This window comes from Tyto alba, unplaced genomic scaffold, assembly GCF_018691265.1.
Source record: "Tyto alba isolate M040663 unplaced genomic scaffold, T.alba_DEE_v4.0 Super-Scaffold_2, whole genome shotgun sequence".
Classification (NCBI taxonomy): domain Eukaryota; kingdom Metazoa; phylum Chordata; class Aves; order Strigiformes; family Tytonidae; genus Tyto; species Tyto alba.
Window position 1 is genome coordinate 33,960,261 of NW_024881282.1, and position 14,407 is coordinate 33,974,667.

Genomic DNA, 14,407 nt, shown 5'->3' on the forward strand with positions numbered 1-14,407 from the left:
TCCGGTACCTCCCATATGGGGAAAGGAGCCCTGGGCAGAAGAGCCACAGCAGTGCAGTGCAGCTTTGCAAAAAAGAAGTATCCAAGAAGCAGGAGATGTTGTTTTTCTGGTTCTTTACCCTCAGATGGGATCTTCTTTTCCCCATCAGCTCTCTCAGTAACTGTGAAGCAGGGACGGAGATTACTCTTGAGGACCAAATAGGGGATTTTTTTCCTTTTGGGTCAGTGGCTCTAATTGCACCCAGAAAGGCTGCCCTAAAGGCTGACAGATAGTAAGGGCTTATAGTCACTGCTGGCCTGGGGCAATGGAGGAGGCTGAAAAGCCAGGTGTAGGTTTGCAAGGGTGGCCCTCTCTCCTTAACAATGTTTGAGCCTGTGTGCTACATCACATCGGTGGTCCTCCCTACCTGTCATGCTCCACCTGGCTTGTAGCCCTGCAGCCCACCCACCATCTCGGGAGCTTCTACACTTACCAGGGAGCATGAGGAACCCTATGGGGAAAGGGGCTGATGGGATCACTCCCCTCCTGCAGCTCTTCAAGGGCAAGTTCTACCACTGCCTGGGAGTCGACATCAGGAACATCACCAACCGGTCCGACTGTGTGGCCGCCAACTACAAGTGGGTGCACCACAAGTATAACTTCGACAACCTGGGACAGGTGAGTGCGCCCACAGCCCCTGTCTCTGATGGGAACCAACAAAGGGTTTGTCTCCTCCTGTACGTACCCCTCCCTGGGGCACAGATGCAGTGCCTGGAAAGCCTGATCCCTGGGCTGGGAGGGGAGGTTATTTGGCATGGGTATCCATGCAGAAGCTATGTCACTAGCGGGTTGGTATCAGGATGATGCTTACAGGTTGTGGGAGAAAGAAAAATGGTGGCAGCAGAGAGCTTGATTTTCTTTTTCCTCCTGCTGCGAAGCAGATGTTCTTCACAGCCTCTCTCCTCTGGTGGGTTTGGCTGCACATGGCTTCCTGTTCCCCCCTCCCTCTCCTCCACAGGGGAAAAAGCAGGTTTTGATGTGTGGAGAGACACAGGCAGGAAGAGTATTTCAATGTTGTATGTGTTAGAGCGTAAACCCACAATTTTTTTCCTAGCCTGCCAGATGTACCTGCTCCACATCTGCTTTGCTTTTTATGTTGCAGGCTCTGATGTCCCTCTTTGTTCTGGCTTCCAAGGATGGCTGGGTCAATATTATGTATAATGGATTAGATGCTGTGGCTGTTGACCAGCAGGTATGAATGCTTCCTTGTGAAAGGACCTTTTTCTGTTTCCTCGGGCTAGTAAGACAGAAGTGTGCTTTAACGTCCTGCTTCACACACCTTGCTCAAATGAAGAATGCTTTCCAGGGCCCTTCTGAATCCTTTGCTCACCTATTTACAAGAGATCAGAATCATGCCTGGTCCATGCAGGAAGGTGCAGCTGCAGTTGTGCAGTGGGTGTCTGTAGTAATTCTCACCCTCTACTCAGTTTGGATGCACAGCAGGCCTTTATCTATTTGTAATGATGGAGCAACAATGCCGTGTGCCTTTCTGGGCATGCTGGCTCCCTCCTGGCCCACATATGGTTATTTTAATACCCTGTAAAGCAGGGATTGTTGGGCTGCTTCCCACTGCATCCCTATTCCTCTACTGCTAAGGCAGTGACCTTGATAGTGTTCAGTGTAGGCACCTGCCATGGGATGTAGTACCACAGGCTTGAATCTTGGGGGTGATGCTCCATTTACTTCTGAACTTCTGCACAAGGTGTACCACTGTTGGCTTTGTAGGCTTTTTGTCAGGACACCCAGTCAAAGTCAGGGCTTCCTGTCTTTATGAGCCTGAATGACATTCCTATTCTGGTCTCATTGCTGTTTTGGTGGTGTGTAGATGTGATCTGTACTTGCCCTCAAGCCAAAGGTGTTCCTGGTGCCTGGACCACCCATTTTACTACATACTTGTGTGGTACTCAACCTGCAGCTGGGGTTGTGCCTGAATTGTGGGTGACTGTGCAGGCGGGCCTTTGCCCTTGCCTCTCACCAGCTCCGTCAATCACCAGCTGATACCAAAATCCAGGCAGCCAATCACAAACTGCCTTGTCTGTAGCCCCAGCTCTTCTAAGGCCACTCCCCTTATTTACACAACCCCTTCCCACCTCCCCAGCAGCCAACCACCATGGCAAGGTCCACCCCCATCATTTCCATACCATTGCACATCCAACAGATTGACTACCCCTCTTCTTCCCCCCTCCTCCAGCCGGTGACCAACAACAACCCCTGGATGCTCCTCTACTTCATCTCCTTCCTCCTCATTGTCAGCTTCTTTGTGCTCAACATGTTCGTGGGGGTGGTGGTGGAGAACTTCCACAAGTGCCGGCAGCACCAGGAGGCTGAGGAGGCGCGCCGGCGGGAGGAGAAGCGCCTGCGCCGCCTGGAGAAGAAGCGAAGGAGTAAGGCACAGCCTAAGTGTTTGGTCGGTTCGTAGGCCAAGTTTTTCTGAGAAAAACCTTCTCCTCTTCTTTTTATTTCCCAACGGACTGGTCTCCAAAATGCATCGCTTGTGGCCGTGCTCTCAGCCTTCCTCCCCGTGCCACTGCCGTGTCGCTACACACCTCACCGGGGTGGTCTGGGGAAGAGGGGTGGCTGATGAGGTCTGCTGGGACTCTGAGGGAAGTTGGTGGGGTCTCTGCCTGTCGGGAGATAACATGTGCCAAATATACCCCTGTGCATGTGCTGGTGTGCACTGTCAACACAGGACGTGCACGCAGCGGCACATATCATGGGCTTGGGATAGTCCCACCTGGACTTCCTGCAACCCAGCTGGTGTTTGCAGGAGGACTTGGACAGACCATCCTTTGTGTTTAGCCCCAAGTTTAAAGAAGAGGGAGGGGAAAAAAAAAAGAGGAAGGCCCCTGTGGTTTGTTCCTGGCTCTTTCCATCAATGTTGCAGTGTCACTCCTTGGCGTCCCAGACCCTCTGTGGTGAAGAAAGCCCTCTTCCTGATGTTTCCATCCTCTTCTGTATTACCTTTAGACAAAAACTGCAAAAGCATACTTGCCCCTGGAAATCATCCCTGTTACCCCAGACTGATAGTTTTCTTCGATTCACAGCCTGTGGGCATGCTTTCCCTTCCTCTGCTCTAGTTTTTCCCCTCTCTCCTGTGACACCCTGGGGCCTCTCCTGAAACCATCTGCTCCCTTTTATCATTTGTGATCTTAATTTGTTGAGGCATGAAATGCTGATTTAGCACCATTCCCACAAACACATACTAACAGATTTTCTTTCTAGCATTCCTTTCCTTGTCTTTTTTCTATTTCTTTTTTCTCCCACTTTTACTTTCCTCTTTTTTGCATTTTTCTTCCTCTTTCCTATGCCCCCTATCGTTTACCGATCCTTTTATATTCTTTCTCTCTCCCACCTTCATTCGCTTTTATTTCAACACCTATTACCCCTTTTATGCCTGCTCCCTCAGTGTTTCTTACCCATTTCTCTCTTTCTTCCAATTTCTTCCTAATTCTGCCCATCTCCCTCTTTCCACTGAAGAGGCGCAGCGTTTGCCGTACTATGCTACCTACTGCCCCATACGCCTCCTTATTCATTCGGTCTGCACCAGCCACTATCTGGACATCTTCATCACTTTCATCATCTGCCTCAACGTGGTCACTATGTCCTTGGAGCACTACAACCAACCTGTGGTGAGTGAGATCATGGAGATAAGCCCTGCCTCTAGTCATTATGTTATTTTGCTACAGCTCTCTGATGACCACTGCCCACCAGCATAGGCAGGACACATGAGTGTCTCTAAAAAATACTGTTAAAGTGTTGCAAGAGTTACTGTAGTAGACAAAGTTGTGTGAAGAACTTCATATGTATCCAGAAAGGTAGCCCCTACTCAGACACTCAATAAAATCAATAGAGACAAGGCATCTATACAAGAGCTGGGCCCCTAGAAAGCATGGTGCAATTAAGTCTCTGTGCTTTATATTATTAAATGGGTATGTGGGTCACCCAAATTTAGCTTCCTGGTCTGCTTTGTGTGTTCCCCTGGATCCTAACAGGAGGAGTAGTGGAAGCAGCAGTGTCCTGGGAGCTTCAGGCTTTGCATCACATTTCCAAATGTCAGTCCAATTCCCTTGCCATATGGCCTGAGCTGAGAGGACTAGAGTGGCTGTTTGTGTGTCATGGGATGGGACGTCTTTACCAAGCCACCTTTTTTCTGTAAGAGAAGCTTCAAGGCCGAGGCGCTGAGCAGTGCCTTTCTCAGCTGCAGGGGATAATGGCCAGTAAAGGGCACTGAAGGCAAATAAGTTTTATACTTTGGTTAGGGGAATTCTTAGTATTCCTGGAAAAGCTCTAGATACCTTTGATGGAAAAAATGTATGCTGCATGTATCAAAGGAACTTCCTGCCTCCATAGGTAGACAAAGCATTCATCATGACATCTGCCCGGTGGCTTTTCAATTTTGTCTTCAGGAGACCCTTGGTTTAGGTGACAGCTCTGATATCTGAGCAGATGCTGACCAAGGTAGCTCAGGCTTCGATCAGAAGCTAAATCCGCCTGTCCTTCCCCTTTCAAATCCACTGCCAGGCTCCTCTGTTTCTTGCCCATCTTTCTAACTATCCAGCTTTAACCTTGCCCTTAATGGGGCCCAGTTTTACTCTGCAGGAATTCTCAACCTTTATCTGTTGCCATCCCCACATCAGGCCTTTGTTCCTGAACAAGTCACTTCTCTTCCTTAACTCCTTAGCTCCTTCTCCTGGAACACAGGTCCAGCCATGCCAGCCCGCTGTCAGGCTCTGCTAAAGAATCTTGCCAAAGCACTTCAAACCCTTCCAGTACGAAGTGCCACCAAACGCTGCCCACTGCTCACACTGGTCCTCAGTGGTGGAGAAGGGGCAGCACATAAAAGAACCAGAAGCCCAACAGCTAGGAGATATGATACATGCCTGCCCCAGACTAAGACATAGAGGAGTTTCCACCCATCAGAGATGACATGTATCCACAACTGGAGTAAGCTTTGTGCCTCAATCCTGGTTAATAGCTGTACCAGTGCCATTAACATGGTGGCATCCAAGTGGCATGGGCTACTGGCAGAAGAGGAGGCTGATGGTACTTGGTGGATTCTCCTTGCAATAGCGTCCTCCTCCCCATTATGCTGAGCACTACAGGAGAAAGAAGCAATAACCAATCCTGAGAACAATATGGGACAGAGAGGCCAGCTTGCGGTTGCCCTTAGCAGGCAGCCTCCACATTCATGTAGATAGGAGGCATGGGGCAGGTTCCCTGCTTCCCAGTGAATTCCTGGCGCTCAGGAGAGTCCCCCCACAGGTTATGTGCTTGATGTTTCTTTTGCCTCAATTCTTTATCCTCTCTTTCTGCTGGCAGTCCCTGGAGACCGCCCTCAAGTACTGTAACTACCTGTTCACCACCGTCTTTGTGTTGGAGGCAGTCCTCAAGCTGGTGGCATTCGGTCTGCGGCGATTCTTCAAAGACAGGTGAGCAAGAGGGTGATGTCTGCTGTGGCTGTGGGACAGCTGTGTTTGGGGTGGAGGTTTTGAGGATGGATCCCTATCTGGAGTGCGAGGTTGTAGCAGAGTGCCCTGACTGCCTCCCAGTTCTGCACAGCATGGATCTAGCCTCAGTCCCTGTGAGCTGCAATGCCTAGGCAATAATAAGAATTGTCCAAAAATTGCCTCTTGGTTGGCATGTGCTGGTTAGGCTAGAAAGTAAAGGAGATGGGGTTAGAGAGAGCCATTTTTTTCCTGCCCTTGAGGCAAACTGGTAGCATGATGAAGCAGAACATATATAATGAAGCTGATTTGAGGTAGCGAGGCCATAAAAAGCTGAGCCCATTAGTCAAAGCATGGCACCATAGTAACACAGCTCCATGCTTTCAGATCAGGCTGGCTTGCCTCTGGCTGCTCAGGGTGTGTGCAAAGTGAATCTCTGTTTGTCTGCAAAAGCCCATATAGGCTGACTCAGAGTGGGGCCTTGAACTCATACATAAAGAAATATTTAGGTTGAAGTGGAGACAACTCACTTTCCTTTTCAGGGAAATGGTAAAGCTCCATCTTCCTTTATTCTCTTCAATTTTTCTTCTTAAGGTGGAACCAGCTGGATCTGGCCATTGTACTGCTGTCTGTCATGGGCATCACGTTGGAAGAGATTGAAATCAATGCTGCTCTCCCAATTAACCCCACTATCATCCGGATCATGAGGGTGTTGCGTATTGCCCGGGGTGAGAAAGACACTGGCCAAAGGCAGGGGTGTAGGTGGCCATAGAGTGGGACTTGGTCCCATGACTCTTTGAGCAGTGGCTGTAGATTCATGGGCTCGCCCTAGCACTGGGAGGGAGGTGGAGGATGGGACGAAGGACAGCCTAGAGGCTAAGGCTTTCTAGCTTCCTTTAGCCAGGCATTTAGATGCAGTGGTTTTAACAGGAGGTGAAGGACCAGGAGGGTAAGCAGATCATGCGAGAGTTGAACTTTCCCTGTTCTTTTATGGGGCAAGTATGGCAGTGGTGTTTGGAGAAAAGGGGCTACCAAGCAGGTTGAAGTTTGCATAGGGAGGGGACTGAATCTTCCTGGTGGTGGCCAAGGTGTGCTAAGCTGCCTTAACAGATGGTGACTGGAGAAAGTGATGGAATGAAAAATCAGAGCAGAGGGAGAATTGTGATATACCCTGCTGGGAGAAAGGGTACTCTTGGCCAGACTGTCTGGGTGAAGCAGAAGCAGCCTGATTAAGCATAGGTGGCAGAAACAGTATTAAGTAAGAAGAAAATGGACTGAAGGAGAAAGAAACAGTGGGGCTGTACAGTCAAAAGAAGTGGGAAGAGGGAGAAGGAGGCCGAGGAGGATAATCCAGTTTTTCTGGGGCAAAGGGAGACAGGACATCTGTCTTGTGCTATTGTCATTAGTAAGTTACACAAAGGATGGACCTTCTGAGCTCAATCTGAGTGACACTTCTCTTGTGCTTGTTGTGGCAGTCCTGAAGCTACTGAAGATGGCCACAGGAATGCGAGCACTGCTGGATACAGTTGTTCAAGCCCTGCCACAGGTAAAACAGAGCAGATCCATCAAAGACTCTCCTTTTCTGCACCCTTTTTCCAAAGGGTTGATTATTGTGGTCTCAGAGGTGGTGCCTATTGTGTTGTGCAGGCAACTGCCTGGAGGTGATGTCCAAGTTTTCATGTCATTCGTGGGGGTACAGCTCTCCTCAGATAGGTGGTGTCCAGGTTATCATGTCAATCATGGGGATACAGCTCATCTCACATCTCTGTTCTCCAGTGGGTGAATGAAACAAGGCTTGATTCCTGGATAAGGGCAGATTTCTTCCCATCGTATCTAGGTAGTATCTAATTGCTTGTGCTAGTCCTCGGCTCCTCTCTTCCCTCTCCATAAAAAGGGAAGAGTGACTGGCAGTCATTTCAGGAGGAAAGGAGGTCTTTGCGTCTCTGCCCCTCTCACCCTTCCCTTCATGTGCTCTCTTTTTCCCCCTTCTCTTTCATTTGCAATCCCATCACTCCTTTTCTTAGTCAGTGCCTCTCCTTTCCTACTTTCTTCCTTTCTCCTCTCGGAACCCTTTGTGTTTCTGAGCCTCTCATGTATGAGCAGCAGTGACGCGCTCTGTTGTGGCTCTCGCAGCCGGCAGTTAAGTGTCTACTGCAAGACAGCTAGACAGGAGGATTTCATGAGCTGTGAGCGGCAGCTGTTCCCAAATGAGATGCTGACATGGTGCTTTACACAGGCTTCAAGCCCACAGTGAGGATCCTCCATGATGGATGAGCAGCCAGGGAGACTAGTCCCCTTCCTTTTGGATCCTTGAGAGAGAATTCTCGAGCAAGGAGGAATGGCATCAAATAGTCTACTGATCATACATCAGACCATTCCCCTGGCAGGCCCTGAGCAGGCAGCTATATTGCATGATATCAAAATGCACGGGCATTTGTCAGTTGATTTGTCAGCTAATGTGCCAGTCTCTGTGAGTGATGCAGAGCTGAGAATCAATCTGAAAATGGCATGAGTAGTTACCCATGGAGTTTACTTCTGATGTTGGTGACAATAAATGTCAATCTGAATTAGAGGAATCTCGTGGCACAAAAGCGAGGGGGAAACACTGTAATATTTTTAGGATCTTGAGCTCTGTCTGATCTTCCATGCTTTTTATTAAATAATAATAATTTGTGGTTTTGTATAATAATAATCATTATATAATTCATATGTAGGTTGTATAATAATACTGTCATCCGGGATAGCTGGGGTCTGAGATATGCTGGACAATGGAAGGAACATGAGATTAAGGGTGTTTTTATAGCAGGCAGCTTTGAGCCAGTAATGTTTATTAGTTCTGGCTCTGCTGCCCCAGGCTGGCTCAGTGCAGCTTCTTTGCACCTTGCTCTTTTCCATTCCAGGAGCCACAACAGCTGATTTTTCTCAGGCGAGGATCTGGAACAGAGCAGGTCTCCAGATCCAGTGTCTGCATGTCTGTGGCATGTTTATTCTGCAACCCAGATAAATGCACACAGATGTTAAGAGCTGGCTGAAGTAGTATCCAGAAGCCCTTGGTAAGAGGACTCTGCAGTATATTTACACTTAAATGGTGAGACTCTACCCCCAACTTCTACCCCCAAAATATAGAGAATAAATAAGAGACAAGGAAATGTTCATATCCCTGTCGTGTAGATGGAGAAACTGAGTCATCAGGCAGTGAAGTGTTTTGCTCAGGGTCACAAAAAGCACAGCTGGGATCTCAGTTCAAGCCTCTGGGCTCTTCTCTGGTCCTAGCCACAAACCACAAGTATATTCTTCCATACTGTATAAATTTTGGCCTTTTTATCTCCCATTCACCTACAGCTCCTTTGCTAACCAACATGGTGGGTCAGATCTTTTGGAGGTCATTAATATCTGCCACAAAACCCTCACAAGCAGATGGCTAAAGGTCTGGCCTCTAGGTATTCCCTGGAAGGTAATAACAAGCAGTACGTAATCCTTCCAGCACCAAAGCCTATGATCAGTCCACTTCCTGTTGACTGGCTTTTGTTTCCTTCTGTAACAGGTTGGCTTCATGTAATGAAGTTATATAGCAGAAGGATCAAAATTTTTCCATAGTTAAAGTTGTGTGAAAATCTGCACTTAAAGCTGGGCTAAAATCCCCCAGTTTCACTGTTAAAAGATTGAATTTAGTCTCCATATTTTATATACTGGGACTTCAGGGAACAACTGAATCATCTGTGATATTATTCTCCAAGATTTATTGGCTTTGCCAAAAGAAGCAGTTTAAAATAAGCTGTCCTTTCCCTTGCACTTTTTCCTCCTCTTGACCTTTCTCTTTATGTTCCTAGAGCACAGACTCACATCAGGGATTTTGGCTTGCTAATGGCATATAAGGCATCTCCAGTTGTCCTGTTTCAATTCCCTTCCTGTCTTTGTTATACTGCAACAATTCTTGATAGTGAATAGAGCTTTAATTTTAAAGAGCCCTTTGGAAATGTAGCCCTTAGCTAAGTTTTATTAAGTTCTTAATGCCCTGTAGACGCCGACCCAGAGGTGTGTGTTCACAGCATTTACTATGGTGTCCAATTTAGTCATCAGAAATAATTCCTTCCACTGAGAATGTAGGGAGCCAGGATCTGGCAGCCCAGGGGAGTGGGTGGGCTGAATCATTTATTTCTCTCCTGAATTTGGATGGCACAGCAGTTGCAATGACTAAATTAGACTCCTGAAGTGGATCATCCTAACAAAGGCCCAGTGACCACATGCATTCAGACCAGACACCATTCAGTTTTTCAAAAACACCCATATACCAGTTAGGTTGTTAATTTTTCCCTGCCTTCTCTTGCCCCACCAACAGCGTGCTAACCAGTACTGGCATTTTTTTGTTACTGTTCAACCTATTTCTTCCAAAACTGCCTCCTGCTCCTCACATATAACTCAGCCGCCCCATATGCTGGGAGGCAGGAGGTTCAGAGTCAAGCAGTGATTTGGGAGAGTGAGGATTTGGGGGCACTGGCCATATTGCTGGTGTCACAGCTGCCTTTGTGCACCACAGAGCAGCAATCCTCGCATTAGGGGGGTTCCAAACAGCACCTGCTGGGGGCCTAGAAATCAGGCTTTGACCTCTTATTCATGAGATGAAAAGGAAGCTCTGCTTCCTCTCTTGACTCCTTCATAGTCTCCTCTTCTCTCCTCTTCTCCTCTCCACACATTTCAAAAGTGCCTCTTTACCATTCTTCCTTTCCACCTGCCTACTCCTTCAGCAAGCCCTGCTGTAACCTCCACATGTCGCTGGTGCTTTGCCCCACCATGCTCTCTGCCTGGTTCATGGCAGGAGCTGGTGTACCCGTGTCCCTGTCGCTTTGGAGCAGTGCTGTCGCGCCCATCACATGAGCATAACTTCGAGGGACTTATATGGCTTGGTAGGGCACGTAGCACTGCAGGACACGTCTGTATGCTGTAATCCATAGCTTGTCCTTCACTCAGCCAAACTGGTTTCACTTTCTGTGCCCCTAATCCAATTTGCTTGTCTTCATCTGGCCCAGAAACTGCACACTTCAGTCAGTTCTGGCCAGAGCTTGTACTGGAGCGGAGGTAATTAGGAAAAGAACATCCTTTCAAATCTGGTTGCAACTGGTACCAGCACTGGTGATTTCCCAAGTGTCGAGCAATTGTTTGGTTGCATTTGTACACTGGAAATTTGCTGCTGTTCTCTTCAGCCTTTGAAAGACAGAATCACTTGCCTGTACAGATGAAATACGCTTTGGGGTAGGCTAACCACGATGTTTGCTTTCAGGTGGGAAACCTTGGACTCCTTTTCATGCTCCTCTTTTTCATCTATGCCGCTCTAGGAGTAGAGCTCTTTGGAAAACTGGGTAAGTCTCAAGCAGACCATGCTCCAGTGTGAGTGACAGACCTGCTGGAAAGCTGAGGTTTCTCAAAATCAGAACTCATTCAATAAAGGGACTGAATTACTTGGTGGCCTTTATTCTCCCTTATGTGTAATTGATGTAAGAGGAATTTCCCTCTAAACTGTTATTAGCCTAACAAAATAACTGAGTTACACTGCCTGATATCCCAGGGCTGGGCCATCGGGGATTTTCCTGTATTGCTGGGCAACAGCCAACTGTTGGGCAGGGTGCTGATGCCATTACCTGAGGTCTTCAGGCTGTGAGAAGCCTGAAGTGCCCTTCCCCAGTTCCTGCTCTTGATCTCAGGGCCAGCAGTGTGTCCTCTGCTGATAGCTGCGATCCTCTTCCTTTCAGTATGCAATGATGAGAACCCCTGCGAGGGCATGAGCCGCCACGCCACCTTTGAGAACTTTGGGATGGCCTTCCTCACGCTCTTCCAGGTGTCCACGGGCGACAACTGGAATGGGATCATGAAGGTAACTGGGCCTCAGGGATGTGGATGTCCTTATTGTGGGGAAGGAGAAATTCTGATGTGTGCTCTGTTCAGAAGTGCTTGGGCTAGAAAAGGGAGGAGCTGGGTTGCTAGATAAGGTCCCTGCTTGGACCAGTCTCCCTCCCCACTATGGTAACTCAGACCTTGGCCTCATCTAGTCCTACAGACATCTGGCTGAGAAAAGTGCAAATTGTCCTTGTGAGGAACAAGACTGTCTAGGCTAAGAAGGAATATCCATTGTCATAAGGCCTGTTATCAAAGCTGAATGTGCTTTGGACATGACACTTGTCTACAGAGCTAGTGGGGCAATCCAAAATAAATACTTCTTTCCTTCAAAGGACATGGAGAGAGAAAAGTTCTTTGAATACATGCGGTGTTTTTGAGTCTGAATGGGAGAAGGCAGTACCAGACTGATCTTTTTTTTTCTTGCTCACATGTGTGGGGCTACAGCAGCAGCAACATGTGATGGTCTGGAAGTAGTTTGCTCTGTACACCTTTGGACATATTTGCTCTGAAGCAGAGAGCACATGATCAGATAGTGTCCCAGATTCTTTGAGAACCTCATGATCCCAGAGAGTGTGGGGTGATAGAAATGTTTGCCTTGTTCTTTCCATCGGATTCGGTGTTTTTTGATAGAAAGAGCAGCCAAGCCTGTATTCTTACTTCAGTCCTTCCTTCCTTCCATCGTTCCCTCTCAAACCCAACTTCCCCTCAAGGACACCTTGCGTGACTGCAGCCATGATGACCGGAGCTGCCTCAGCAACCTGCAGTTCATCTCCCCACTGTACTTTGTCAGCTTTGTGCTCACAGCCCAGTTTGTCCTCATCAATGTGGTGGTAGCTGTGCTCATGAAACATCTTGACGACAGCAACAAGGAGGCCCAGGAGGATGCAGAGATGGATGCTGAGATTGAGCTGGAAATTGCACATGGACTGTGCTCCCGCAAGTCAGGCTCCCCACATTCAGGACAGGGAAAAGGAGCAGGAATGGGAGGAGGCGATGGGAGAACAGATCCTGAAGGACGTCTGTGCATGAGATGTTACTCTCCAGCACAGGTGAGTACACCTTTGAGCTTACCAACCAGACTGCAGCAAGTACCTGTGGGGAGGAGCTGAGCAGCCTTAGATGACTGAGGACTTAGCAATAGCAGATAGATGCTTCCACCTCAGGGTGAGAGGTTTGCTTTCAGCGGTAGACTTTTGAGTAGGTAGCATCGTGTGAGAAGAAGGCTGTGACAGCAGTGGGTCCTGTTCATTGTCATCATGGTGTAGGAACCTGAGGGCCAGAAGAGGAGGGATGGAGCAAATCAGCTAAAGGTGTGTTAGGAGCAAATTTGAAAGGGAAGCTCAGGACAAGAGAGCGGGGGAAATGGCAGATCAAGAGTGAGGCACTCCAGCAGAGCTGCAAGGGAAGCGTGAGCAGTGCCGTGGTGCACTGACAGTGAGTGAAGACAGTCCCTCCTTCTTTTTATTTTTTTTTTTTTTTTTGCATTGAACTCTGGCACCTTTACACACCCTAAGGAGCAAATGCTCTCCCAGTGACCCTGTGCAGGTACCTGCAGAACAAGGTGCTGCTCCAGATGAGTCAGGGTGGAGAACCCAGCCCCAAATTCACATGAAACTTTGAAACAAAAACCTCGGCATTCTTAAAATGATCTCTCCCATCCTCCCCCCTTTCTTGTCCCCTAGGAGAACTTATGGCTGGACAGTGTCTCTTTAATTATTAAGGACTCCTTCGACGGGGAGTTAATGATCATCGATAACCTATCGGGCTCCGTCTTCCATCATTACTCCTCGCCGGCCATGTGCGAGAAGTGTAACCATGACAAGCAAGAGGTAACCTGCGTACGAGGATGCGTGAGGGGACTCTGCCCCCAAGACCTGAACACCCACATCCACATGCCCGCAGGTTGTCTGATGTGTGCTCCTGGCTGTAGATTGTGTAGACAGAGAGCTTGTTGACCTGTGTTTGTCATCTGTCATGAATTGCTGGTATCGCCTCTAGTACAGGCCTGCCCTCCTTAGCCACAGGGGAATGTTTGAGGTGGTGGAAAGGTGAGATGTGCCAGGACACAGGTCAGGAGGGACTGAACAAGCCGTAGAGAAATGTCTATGAAGGCATCCTGGCAGCTGTTGTTGTGTTCAATTCTGCAAGAAAAGCAGAGGTTCAAGCTCATGTTGTAGGGAGGACTCAGAGGATCTCACCCTAATGACAGCGCTCAGGGACAATTCAGTGGGAGATTTAAGCATGTGTTTTGTCTTAATTTTAAACATGTGCTTGCTTATTCCCCATTAAGGTCAATGAATCAAGCACATGCTTAAATGCCTTGTTGAATAGAGTCACCGTCTGTGAGCAAGGATTGGTTTGTGGTGAAAACCAGTTAATTAGTTTGAGCAAAAGCTAAGTAAAAATGGGCCCAGTGAGAAAGTTTGAGAGTCTCTTTTCTGATGTAGAACCTGTTAGCTGACAAATGGGTTGCTGCTAAGAGCAGAACACCAAATGGCTTAGACTTGTGCTTCTAATGTTGTTAGATGCTTTGGAAAACTACTTCCTAAGTAATTAGTCTTTTCAGGTTGTGAAACTTCAGGAGCAAATTTGTCTGGGAGAAGTTAAGTGAGTAGCAGAATGAATTTTGGTTTTGAAATAATTTTATTGTATTTAAGTGCTGATTGTGGCCAGGCTTGTAACAGTAGCATGGCTCATCTGACAGTAAATCAATACATCAGTAGCAATCTTCATCTCTTTCCCCATAACTAACTTCATATGTTGCTATCACTTATAAGGAAACCAGGAAACTTGGGAGCTTTCATTGGCAGATTACTCTATCCATGTTTGAAGAAAACAACGTTTTGTTTGGCTTCAGATGCCTAGTTCTGATGCTCTAATTTTTCTCGGCCTTTCAGCTATCTGCTCGTATCCATAGCTTCCCTTTGAAAGTATCAAAATGCAAACATTGCTGTAGTTTATCAGTATTGCAACACTTCACAAATGGATGCTGCATTAATGCAGCCAAATAACTAATTTTCAATTAACTGCAA

At 47.7% G+C, this 14,407-nt stretch overlaps 1 protein-coding gene across 6 annotated transcripts in view; it reads left to right on the top strand.

Moving 5' to 3' along the window:
• The window catches only part of CACNA1I (calcium voltage-gated channel subunit alpha1 I), a 178,022-nt gene that overhangs the window by 153,417 nt on the left and 10,198 nt on the right, over window positions 1-14,407 (top strand). For 5 of the 6 annotated variants that reach the window (XM_032996854.2, XM_032996860.2, XM_032996858.2 and 2 more), the window contains 11 exons: window positions 532-657; window positions 1,142-1,231; window positions 2,231-2,423; window positions 3,517-3,668; window positions 5,359-5,468; window positions 6,078-6,211; window positions 6,959-7,029; window positions 10,762-10,840; window positions 11,231-11,352; window positions 12,086-12,424; window positions 13,058-13,204. In XM_032996854.2, coding sequence (XP_032852745.2) covers window positions 532-657; window positions 1,142-1,231; window positions 2,231-2,423; window positions 3,517-3,668; window positions 5,359-5,468; window positions 6,078-6,211; window positions 6,959-7,029; window positions 10,762-10,840; window positions 11,231-11,352; window positions 12,086-12,424; window positions 13,058-13,204 — 1,563 coding nt within the window. The remainder of the gene's footprint in view (window positions 1-531; window positions 658-1,141; window positions 1,232-2,230; window positions 2,424-3,516; window positions 3,669-5,358; window positions 5,469-6,077; window positions 6,212-6,958; window positions 7,030-10,761; window positions 10,841-11,230; window positions 11,353-12,085; window positions 12,425-13,057; window positions 13,205-14,407) is intronic. The other variant, XM_042792996.1, reaches the window with a different exon arrangement.